Genomic DNA, 12,762 nt, shown 5'->3' on the forward strand with positions numbered 1-12,762 from the left:
CAGGTACTCACTATGCGCACATATTTATTTTCCTTCCAAAACTCCCACTCAAAGTTCTGTTCTGTGGGTCCATCATACTCACTAACACTGCAAGGAATCACCACCTCTGTGCCCTCTACTCGAATAAGGGGACTGGTGGGCACTCTGACAATACGTCCTCTGCAGCAAGCTAAGCAGAAAAAAAACAAAAACACAGTTAGCAAAGAAATTAATATGTTGAATGAAATCAGGTGTCCCACTAGTCCAATTGCTACCAAGGTTCAGGAGAACAAGAAGAAATGCACCTATGTGCAGAATCATAATACAGTATTTACTTCAATATGAGACATACCTGATACAAGGTATCCCCCCCAATAATTAGATTCTGTACATGGAAATTTTTTTAACTTATTATAATTTCCCAAGTATAGAGTCCAATTATTGGAGGTCTGTCTTAAATGTGTTCCTTTCCTGCTGCTACAGCAGGGAAAATAAATCTGGGAGATCAGGTAGCTCCTTTGCCCTCTGCTCCCCAGCTTCTTCATTGTACATCACCTTTCCCCCTGCTTACTGTCAGACCCTGCTCTCCCTGAGCACATGGAAGCGAGGAGCTAATTTGAAAACAATGACCTTCAAATAAACATAGCTATAGTAATTTGCATATACCCATAGACTTAATTCATCCAGAATTGATGCATTTCATTTTTTTTAAACAGCTGCAAGTTTTAACACAGGTACTGAATAAACATACTTATAAGTAGACGTGAAAGTGCTACTTAGGTATAGTTATGAACCACTGTAATTTGGGTTTCAGGGGATTTCACAGGAAAGCCTGAAATTGAGTGTTTCCCCCAAAGTCCCAGAAAATTGTGATTTGGCTGGACACAGCCTGAAACTACAGGGGGTAGGTGCGGACGTTAAAGATTTCTGTGCCCGCAGAGGGGCATGGGGCTGCAACTGAGTTGAACTAGCTCCAGGAAGGAACTGTCTTCACAGCCAGAACGTGGTGCAGGAGGGAGTGCCGTGTCACCATGGCTGCCAAGGTGAGGCACGGAGGCAGTGGCAAGGAGTTGTGCACCCTGCGGTTGCCAGGCAGGCAGGGGACACCTCACCTTGACAACCATGGCAACACAGCGCTGCCTCCTGAGCCAGCTCCCACCCACTGGACCTTTAGAGGTGCCTCCTGTCCAGAACTGGTCCAGCCTGTCTGCAGCCCCGTGCCCTGCAGTGGATACAAGTCTGGAGGGGGTACATGTGCCCCCCCCCACATCACCTCTGTCCCTCGTTCCCCAGCCATGTCACCTGTGCCCCCTGCCCCACCTCTGTAGACTTCCCTGGAGGGAGCTTGTCCTTACCACGCTGCCTGCACACGCATGTGACACCCCCTGCCTCCCACTCTCCACAACCCCAAGCAGCCCCTTGCAGACTGGAACTCTGCCAGCCTGTAAGGGGAAACCTGTGGTTTCCTGCATTTGTCTCTTTTCAAGGAGAAAATCCATGTTTTCCCACAGCAAACGGAAAACCTAGATCCCTGCTTATTCATTTCTCCTCAGATGCAAGTCTTTCCTAACTCGTAACTTTTGTCACCCACTATCATACCCTTTCTTTTCCCAATAAAACCTGAGGTGGATTGACTTTACATGAAAACAGTCATCCAAATGAGGCTGAATCAGGGATTTACATGAACATACTGTCAAACCAAATATTATTGCTTATCACTGTTTGCTTAGCAACATTATCCATAAAGGAATTTCCACGTTCCTGGAGTGTCAAGTGAAGTTCACACATTAAGAAACTCATTAAAATGAGGACATCCAACAAAAGAGTCCAGAGAAGAGCCATACACATGATTAGAGGTCAAGAGAAAGGCCTTATGAGGAAAGGCTGAGAGGCATGGGACTCTTCAGCCTGGAGAAGAGAAGGCTCAGGGGCAACTTGGTGCAGCCTGTAAGTACATAAGGGATGTGCATCAGGAACTGGGAGAACATCTGTTTACCAGGGCCCCCCAAGGGAAGACAAGGTCAAATAGTCACAAACTGTTGGAAAAACTTCTTTACTGTCCAAGTCTCCAAAGTCTGGAATAGACTACTCACAGAAGGGGTGCAAGCACCTATTCTGGACATGTTCAAGAAACGCCTGGGTGCTTACCTTGCTGGGGTCATCTGACCCTAGCTAACTTCCTTTCCTAATGTCTATGAAATCTATGAAGAATTTAATGTTCTGCACATAGTACACTTTGATCTTTCTCTTATTCCAGTTGCTCAGGAACCCCCGCAAGTCCATTTATCGGATAATCCTAGCAGTGTTGAAGCAGAGGCATTTCATTTTTTAGTTCATCACCTGATCTTATTACCATAAGGCTTCTGCCAACAGAATATCTTAACTGAACACATGACATTCTGCACAGAGGTTAGTTGACAAGATCAACATGGGCTCTGGACAGGCTATTTGCTATCCAGGTATAAAGGAAAAGTCAGAAACTATGATACTTTCAGGCCTGGATGCACTGGCTTGGCCTATTAATTCACCACCTTCCCCCCTAAGCTAGGCATGAGGTACAGTACATACCTAGGACCTTCAGTACATACCCAGAGCCTTCAGGCACCTAATCTTTCCTATCCCCAGATGTACACCTCCCTACCCAGATGCATCAAACATGGTCTGAGGATGGCACCTGTATGTGATGTATGTACATGACATTCACAGAATATACAGACCTTATTTTTTTAATAATAAACAGTTTTAAACGTCTGGATTGCAAAGAACACTTTCCAAATGAGTAGAGGATAAAAGTGCAGTACTGTCTCACTCTGGCTGCAGAAAGCTTGAAGTAACTCAGATGAGAACTTTCCTAGATATGATTAACCTCACTGGAGTATTAACCCTAAAAGCTTACTATTTTAAAGAGATGTATAAATATTTAATTGCATTCCTTCTTCTAGTCTACTGCTATGTTAAGCAGAAAGGTGAAAAGATAGATATGTACTACAGGAAAGGAAAAGATAAAAAGGCAGAAAAAAGAGTTTGTCTAATGCAGTGATTCTCAACCATGGTACCACAACACCCTGAAGTGCCATGAAATATTTAAGGGTGACATACAACATAGCACTGTTAGGTATGCAAACACTTACACAAGACAAACGAAAACCAGAGATTTCAAATAGGAATCCATAGTGTCAAAAACACTCTCTCTCACCTGTGGTCTCTCTAACAGAAGAGAACAGAAGTTCTTTGCAACCGAAATTGTTCTAGTATTTTTTCTGTAATCAAAATTTGAGTCAAAGCCAAGAAGTTACTTTCCTAGGCAGACTTGGACAGCATGTGTTGGCTGGGAGGGAGTCAGCTATCGTTCACTGGATGCTACATTCTGCCTACAGGGCATGGTGGCAGAGGGCTTAACCTGTCTTGCTATGGAACTGGAAGCATGAATTCAAGCCTTGCTCTCAACTTGAAGCAACTGCAAACACCTACTCAGACAGTGGATCCAAAAATGGCTGGTCCCAGTGCTAGCTCTCTCTCCTCTATGCCCTACTCATGCTAACCTAGCAGGCCACTAAATGTGCATCTCATCACTGGTGATTTTTAAAAATATATTTAGCTTCTATAACACAGTCTAAGGGAACAGGTATTGACCATCCATGGGTAAGTCAAGGTAACACAGATAGTTGCAACTGCAAACAACAAGGTCCTCCCTCTTCCGCTCACACCAAATTTGAGTAGGGAAATGTGAACACTATCCAATTTATGCTCCCTGGCATTTCAAACAGGAAAGAGGCTTTTTCTCCTTACACTACAAGAATAAAACTATCCAATCTAAATGCATGACATAACAAATGAGGGAACAGCTTCTTATTCAAGAAAAAAAGCTTAGAAATATAACCCCAAAACTCAATGCCAAAAAGAAATGTCAGTACTTTCTCCATCAAGCACTCCAGCAGCACAGCAATAGCTATGGGATGTCTATGCTAGCTGAATTGTGCTTTGGATCACTGGCACTTGGTGATGCATAACAGACTAGTTAATACTGGGAGTATTTATTTAAAAAAAACAACAGTGTGCTCTGAGCTGTACATACCATAAAGGAAGACAGTCCCATAAATTCTCTAGACCCCACCACCACATATATACAAAAGACCATAATAATTCCAAGATGCAGAAGTCTGGAGAAGCAATACATTATTCTCTGGCACAGATGCAAACCATTTAAATTAGCCAGATGATCTGGCAAAGAAAGTCGTGAGCCTTTCCAGTGGCTTTGGCTCCTCAGCCCAGAGAATAACCTCTGCAGCTGCAGATGGGAAGCAAGCTAACCTCCTAAAGCCAAAGAGTGAATGAGAGTACTGGCTAGATTCATAGTCCCAAAATTTCTGTGACAGACATTTGCTCTCATCAGGGGACCCAAACCTTTCAAACTCAGGTTGCTGAACAAAGTTACATACAAACTGGTAATCCTGCTCTCTCACCATTAACTATATATCCAAACCAAGATGCATCAATATAATTTGTGTGCGAACACTGAGATCAAACAAGATGTTTGGAGGATTTGTCATCCTGAACCACTCAGGATTCTAGGACCATACGTGAGGGCAGGTGCCCTTGACTTCCAGAGACACTACTCAGACCAGAAACCTGAACTAATTCCAATTTAAAGAAATAAAGGTTGTTGGGCTGCAGTGGTTCTGCTTCTCTAAATCATACTGCAAAGTTATTTATGTTCCTCTTCCGAGATCAATTATTTGTTTGGGAGGAGGAGGTTTCAACAGGGAAAGGATTAGTTGCATTAAATTACACCCTAGTTTGCATTTCTCCCTGTCTCCAGAGGCAATGCCTAGCAGCAGGAACAGCAAAGCAGGCCTGTCCAGTCTGATGCACCCTGTACATGCTGCCCACCACCAAGAGAAGTAGCAACATCCAGTAATGGCTGTTGCACAGGGTGCTGACCACTGGCATCTTTGTCCACCACTTAGCCCCAATGGCATTGGCAGCCTGCCCTTTATGTAAGGAGGAGGTAGAGAAGATGCTCTTCCACGCCTTCTTGGACTGTCTCTGACTGTGGCCACTCCTTGCTGCCCTCAGCAACCTCTTTGGCGTGCTGGACATGGACTTCTTTAAGACTGTGTACATTTTTTCATCCTGTACTGCCCGGCCAAGGGGAGAATGATTTGCCTGGCCAGTTTTCTGCTGGATCGAGACAAGATGGCAGCTCTAAAGAGATGCAGAAACTGGCTTGCAGGGGCAGCTTCAATGACACCCTACAACTCTTCCATTTTCTTGTCTGGGTGTACATCATGTTTGAGTCTTGACCAGTTTGTAGACCAGTTTGTGTCACACTGGGTCATCATGGGGGTAACTCTGCAAGGTAGAAGATGGACAGCCATCCTAAAAGGGAACCCCACAAAGGGCACTGCAAAAGAGATGATTTCAATTCTCTAGTGATATGGGTACTTTGTTACTGACAACGTTTCATGCTCAGCCCCTGGGTGGGCTGCACCTTACTGCAATTCCACTCTTTGCTTTTAACTTTTTAAAAAATAACAGAGGTTTAAAAAGCCTCTCTCCCCCGTTCTCTCTTACCCTCTCCCTTCTTCCACCCCCTAGGACACAGAGCCTTATTTAAGATGCTGGACATCAAATTTCCAACAAAATCATTCCATTGATTAAAAGTCATGCTGTTGACTTAGAAATTTTGGGTCAGTAAGAAAGCATGCCAAAACTGACTACAAAAAAAAAAAAAAACAATATGGAAACTGCTTATGGAAACTGGCTGGTTCAGTGCAGCACCGACTACGAAAATGTTAAGAACTAAAAATCACATAAAATTTAACTTTGATATATACGGTTATGTGTAGAGAACGTTAAACACAATCATACAAGATAATACAAATTATCTTCTTTATCCCTAATTATAGTCAGCAAGAGCTTTATATAGCTATTCAACTAAGAGACGAACCAAGAATTAATACGTTGTCTTCAGCACCTCACCTCTTAACTTCTATAAAGCATCTCCCCAGGGAACTGCAGCCAAAACGCAGCACTTCATCTTAGACAATGCTCATTTCTACTGGGCACATTCTTTGTAGGGTAAAGTTAGCACTGAGATAACCTTAGCTAATTTCCTGACTTCTATACCATTACGTTTTCAACCTCAGTGCTCTATTACATCTAACTTCTTACTTCTGGGGAACACAAAAAAGAAAAAGAAAGAAACCACTATAACAGACCTAATCAAAACAGCAGGACATAGTGTCATTACATGTCAAATCAAGTCATGGATTTGTTACCAGTAAAGGAAACTGGCCTTCACTGCACCACACAAGTATGTTTCTATCCCTTCCCCCAACTCAGCCTTAATACACATTCATGGGCCCCCATATGCACATCCCACCCAGAGAGAGGCAGAGCCAAAGTGGTTTGCTGTCTGCAGTATAAGAAAGCAGATGTGGATCAGCAGGGAGACATAATCCTCTAGGATGCCAGACAGAAGTTAGCGGTAATAGCTTACTGTTTTATAGTTATGTTTATCATCTCTCTACATGTGTACTCCAACCCATTAAATCATTAATACAAAAACAATCCAAACCAGCATCAGCTGAGGACTGGAGTCTATTTAAACTTCAGTTAGCTTCAACTTAAACCCCCTCCCAACCCTTTACAGTTCACCCCTTACAAAGGACAGTGAGCAGTGGATGATCCTTGAGGTATGTCCTGGACATCAAACAGCCTTTGATAAACCAGGGCAGGGAGCAAATTCCAGAGTTAGGGCTCCTTCTCTTACAACCCCATGCCTGCAACCTCTTGAAAGCACCCACTGGTCCCTAAAAGGCATTGCTAGCAACAGTAAGCAAGCAGGTAGTCATGCTCTGCATGAGTCTTCAGTTGTAGCCCTACACACTGTACCATATTAATCCAATCTAAGGGTGACAAAGGCATGACTTGCAGATAAGTACTGGAATTAAGTCAGCTCAAGTCAGCTCCTCAACCTCCCAGGTTACTACAGATCCCATGGACATCAAGTGACAGTCAGATTTAGCATGAGTAGTTGGCACCCATGCTGGTAAAGTGCTAAGCTAACCAACCCTCTCCTTGCAGCACACTTCTGGCAACAGGGAAGGATTCATTCCCATATTTAAAGTGGAAGGAAGGCTGAAGGGGAGACAAGCAAACATGCTGGAGTTTTCTTAAATTGCATTTGTTGAGAATACAGCTGTGAGCCCGAGTTCAGTAGCTCCAAATCCTGGAGTATTTTCTCAGTTTCTGAACAGCAATGACAAAGCACGGAGCCACCTTGTAAGTCCAACTGTTGTGTCATCTGAGATACCTGTAACTGAACAAGTCCTGCCACGGATCTCATTCCACATGGTCACAAGTGACTTAAAGGGCTTGTTATCCTACCAAATTTTGAATTTGGGGTTCCACTTTTCCTCATGTTACAGCCAATGGAGGCCGTAATCCCGGAAGTCAAACAAGGTGGTACGCTCTTTATTACGCATGAGGGATTAACACTGCATGCAACTGTAGCGGAAGGGGGGTGATGAACTCCAGACTTGGCAGAAGGACAGCTGCAGTCTGCTGCATCAGATAAATAAGATTCCAGAGCTAAGGTTGCTTCTCTCACATCCCCCTCCCTGCAACCCCTTGAAATCACCCTATAAGGTGCTTGCAATGCCTATAAGGCATTGTTAGCAACAGTAAGCTGCATTCTGCTGTATGAGAAAAATAAAATATTTTACAAACGTGTTTTAAACCCGTGTTTTCCTCGTCTACCAGAGCAGTCAAAGTTCAACTTTCACAATATGCAAGAGATTCCCAAACTGGACGTTTATTGGGAATCTAATGCACTTCACTGTTAGTATACAGTGACATGTTCTTAATAAAATTAATTGAAATCTTGTTTAACTGTAGAAGCAGATGGAAACAATACAGCATGGTTTATATGCTAACAGAGCATTTAAAATTTCAGTATTTTATATAGTAACAAAGACCACCAGCTATGTTTACTTAATGTGGACTCAAGTAACTGTCTTTTATATAATAAACTGCATTATTGCACTGAACCTGTTTGAGCAGAAGACTGCATAAATGCTAAATTATTTTATAGATTTATTAGCACAGCAGAAGAACTAGGAGAAACTTTCCAAAACAAAAAATAAAGGAATCTTTGTACCAAGGCCAACACAAATGTAGAAGATGAGCAAATATTCCTAAGAACAGTAATACAGGTAATGGGGTCAAGCAAAGAACAGTGGGGCAACGAAGGAGACCCCAAATGCAGGGATACCAGAGGGCTTTGCTGGACATTTGTCAAACATTTAAAGAGAATGCTTCAACATCCTTCCTCTTTTTATACAGGTTGAAGGCACTTGCGGCACAGACAGAAGTGACAATTTTCACTAGATCTGGTGCCTGAAAGCGCTCTACAGCCCTGACCAAACAGAAGTGCATGGCTGCAGACCACTTTAAAAGGGCCTGATCCCAGAAACAGAGTACCTTCAGTAACTTGTGTCTGCGCCACTTCCTAGCCCTGGCACTGCTTTCAGAATGGAAGGGGGAGTTCACAGAAACATAGAAAATGAGGGCTGGAAGGGACCTCAGGAGGTCATCTAGTCCAATGCCCTGCTCAAAGCAGGACCATCCCCAACTAGATCATCCCAGCCAAAGCTTTGTCTAGCCGGGTCTTAAAAACCTCCAAGGATGGAGATTCCACAGCATCTCTGGGTGACCTGTTCCAGTGTTTTACTAGTGAAAAAAATTCTAATACCTAACCTAAACCTCCCCTGCTACAATTCGAGACAACTGCTCTTTGTTCTGTCATCTACCACCACTGAGAAGTCTGCCTCAGGGGTTGTCAACTGGGAGTACGTGTACCCCTGGGGGTACTTGGGAAGGCCCCGGGGGATATGCGGTGGCGGCCTAGAGAAGTGGGGGGTACTTGGGAAGTGCACCACCCACCCCATCCTCCATCCCCAGCTGGAGAACCCCCAGAATGAGCTCTCTCTTTCCCCTCTCCCATTCTAAAACCAATGCTAGGGCTGGGAGAGGGGAGAGGCATTGCTAGGTGAGACCAGCCGCAGATTTGCAGCCAGCAGCTGGATTCCCCAACCCCTGGAACCCAACAGTGAACTCCCTGTGGGTTCAGTGGATCGTTATAACTCATGATGCTTCCTGAGAAGTGCCATAAGTTACGACGGGGAGCTGATCTCCTGTCTGCACCTTTAGAACTAACAGACCACACTTTGGTCAACCATGGTCACTCTCACTCAGAGCCCTCCAAACCAGACTTCCATGTCGTTCTTTCTCATTTCCCTTCCGTACAGAATGCACATTTACCTGCCCTGCTGGCTTCTCTCTGAATCACCTGTACACACAGTTTCATTATTTTCCTGTGATAAAAAAAAAACATTCTGGAGTGGAGGGTGAGAAAGCAAGGAGGCTGGGGACTGAAAAGACTGGCTATTTATGCTAAGATTTTTGCAACAGTAACTTGTGGCTCTGGAGTGATGAAAAAGGTAAGTGAAGTAAAAGCAGGACAAACCTCCAGTGTGCTATAGATTTGTACCATTAACAATGAAGTATACTGTACAACACACATGAAGAAAAATATCTCCACTCAGTTATCCCCTCCATCATTACCAATGTGCAGCCCATGCTTCAATCAACAAGATCCTAATGAGAAAAGGCAAGCTGCTGAACTTCTATGGGCTTCTTCATTATCGGTTTCACGTAAAAAGAGGAAGGCAGAGAAGCTACTTGAATTGCCATTTATGAGATGCTGAAATGTCTTGAATAAATAGCCTCTCCCCGCAATGCCACATCAGTCCCTTTCCCTATTGCAAAGGGAGCAGAATGAATGTATTCCTAAGGCAGCCACCTGGGTTACAGCATTGAAAATCTCACCCTGGGAGAGAGGACTTCTCTTTATTGGAATGATAGAAATATAGGCTAATGTCAGTTTTAAGCTGCTATACTGTATTATTTTGGATGTGGAAATGTGTACTTTAAGGCAATTAGGGAATCTTTCCCCTTCTTTGCCACAAAACATTGGTCCATTCAGGTCTCAGGACCCAGTAAGCCTTTCTTCTGTACCACCACCACAAGGCAGACCACTGTGTTGGTCACCATTCCCTTGTACGAGGTTCTCTCTGCAGCCTTCTACTGCTCTATATAATGGAACAGCACATTTCCTGAACAGCCAGGAGAAGGTCAACTTGCCATATCAGCCACTCAAAGGGAAACATGATGTGACACAGAGTAGGAAAGGCTATTAAATGGCCATTGAAGAACCAGAAAGAGGGAGAAGAAAAATGAGCAAACTGGCTGATACTAAGCACTTCAAGTCTCAGATTCAGACAAAGCAAGGATTCTAGAAATGCCTAGTGAGATGCTTGAACAATGCCTCATAAGGAAATGGATAAACGTGCAGAGTTTTTTAACCCTGAATGACCACAGAATGTTTTTAAACAGATACAAAGTACTTACGTGGGGAGAGGGATTACAAACAATACTATGTGGGCATTGATCTAATGTATTATTTTGTCAGAAAGGAAAAGTACCCATAATCAGTCATGAATTGCAATGATCCAGCTCTGTTTCCCAGAGAGCTCACAAGATATTACTTCCTATTTCTAAGCAAAGTGCCATATCTCCCTCTTCCATTCTGCACTGAAAACGCACTAACCCTGTGATGCACATAACAGAACTACAGCATAGTAATAAAATTTGTCCCTTATGCCCCTTTTGTACTCCCAAGAGCAGATATTCAAACAAGCGCATCAGAACAACCTTCCTGCCAATGAAAAAGCTCTATTCAGACCTCTGCCAGGAGCTATTCATCTACCTGTTATCTGGGGACAATGCAGCTCTGGGAGGGGCAGTTGCGCCATTCCTTTGCTAACTCCCTTGGCAGCACTTCAGTCCTCCTAGCCCAGAGCACAAGGATCTGATCCCCATCTGGGTTTCCATTAGACAGCACCAATCAAGGAGCTAATGCAGTAAATCTCCAAGTAAAAAGAAGAAACAGAAAAGAAAAAAGTGTCCCACACTGCATGTGAAAATCCTCTGACATCGCTGCTTTGTATGTTTTATAATATAGCCTCCCTAAAAATGGCATGCTTAGATGACCATTTTTTCTTTAAATCCATCCAATTATAACCTTTACTTTATACTATGTTTTGCACTCTGGTAAGAAGTTAGGCAGATGGGAGAAATTCCTTTCATAGTGTCAGAAATTTAGATATATTCCTCAGTTTAAACCTAAGAGAAATCTCTTACACTCCCTACATTTCATATGCACAAGCACTGTATCCCACTCCCTACTGCAGACAAAACACATAGTAAGGGTTGGGTTTATCTCTAATGAAATGGCAGGCAGGCTCTCACCACTCCTTCCTCGAGTGGCAGAATTCAGATCACCCTGATCAGCAGAGCAGCCTGCCATCTCACAATCAGAGAGCCTGAACAGGGAGAGCACCAAGGGCTCCATTAAGGGAGGCCAAATTTCATTCTTTATAGCTAAGCTGTAAGCATCATACAGGCACTGGAGTGTCCCAGGCATGTAGGGCTCCATATCCTGCTCCATAACAATGCCTACCAACAGCATTGTTATACCTCCCTGACTGCATTACTGTCTACATAAAACACGACTTGTAGATTTTTATGACTTGATAGATCTGCAGCGAATCATAGCAAGACAGTAAAGATTGAATGGAAGAGTGCTTGAGAGAGACATTTACATTGTTCTTTCCCAGGCGGCCAGGGTTCTTTTTTTAGATAATGTAGAAAGCTTATCAAAAGGAATTAGCCTGGGTGTAATTGCTTAAAACCTATTATCTCTATCAGGCTCAGGAAATGCATATTGCATCTTAAGTGAAGCCTCAGAAATGTGATCAGAGTGTAATTCAGATAGACTGTTCTAATCCTAGGGCCATCTGAGACAGCCAAGATAGGTGTCCATCTACCTCTCTCTCCCCAAGTTAAGTACCTCCCAAGTCCCCATCCAACCCACCTGAGGACTGGCTCCATATATAGGAAATTAAAAGTGTTAAAATTACATTATTGGCCTGCTGTCCTTTTCCTCCTCCAGGAAACACTGTTTCAACTCATTTGAGCAATATGGAACTCAGAGCTTCTTAAGTGGGCACCAGGAGACTGCACATCCAAAGGGAAAAAGTACTCACCATAATTGGCATAGCAGGGCTGCAATAACAATCCTTCCACTAGGTGACTAGAAAGTCGTGTTGAAGCTCCCCAGGTAGGCAGCTATGCACCTGGGGTCTCAGAGAGGTGAAGCTTTCAGGTCAGATGATTTTGACACACTGAATAAGTTGCATTGAGGGAGAAGGAGCTCTGCTGGAAGGGCAGGACATTCTATAGTCTCAGCATATGGCATAGATCCTGGTTTTCTGTTTTCCACAGAAAAACGGAATAAACTGTGGATTTTATCTTTTACCAGAGGCAAAAGCAGATTTCTCATTTTACCGGAGAAACCTGCAGATTTTGCAGTTTTGCAATGCGCTCCCTGCAGGCTGGCAGAGTTCCAGCCTGTAGGAGACTGGGAGGCCAGGCAGGGGGTGTCATGTGCAATATATATATATATATAAAAAATACATGGAGGTAGGTTGTAGCTGTGTTGGTCTAAAGACATAGGCAGACAAGGTTCTTTGGGTTCTTAGACCAACTTAAATAGTTGTGGGGGCGAGACACACACACACACACACACACACACACACACACACACACACACACACACACACACACACACACACACACACACACACACACACACAC

At 43.6% G+C, this 12,762-nt stretch overlaps 1 protein-coding gene across 1 annotated transcript in view; it reads right to left on the reverse strand.

Annotated features, from left to right (window-relative positions):
* The window catches only part of PTGFRN (prostaglandin F2 receptor inhibitor), an 80,782-nt gene extending 79,015 nt beyond the window's left edge, over positions 1–1,767 (reverse strand). The window contains exons 1-2 of the mRNA XM_019523905.1: positions 1,671–1,767; positions 105–169 (exon numbers count right to left, since the gene is read on the reverse strand). Of these exons, the coding sequence (XP_019379450.1) occupies positions 105–169; positions 1,671–1,767 (162 nt within the window). The remainder of the gene's footprint in view (positions 1–104; positions 170–1,670) is intronic.
* Positions 1,768–12,762: the final 10,995 nt, after the last annotated feature.

The sequence above is a fragment of the Gavialis gangeticus genome, unplaced genomic scaffold (genome assembly GCF_001723915.1).
Source record: "Gavialis gangeticus isolate Ggan-Ray unplaced genomic scaffold, GavGan_comp1, whole genome shotgun sequence".
Lineage (NCBI taxonomy): Eukaryota > Metazoa > Chordata > Crocodylia > Gavialidae > Gavialis > Gavialis gangeticus.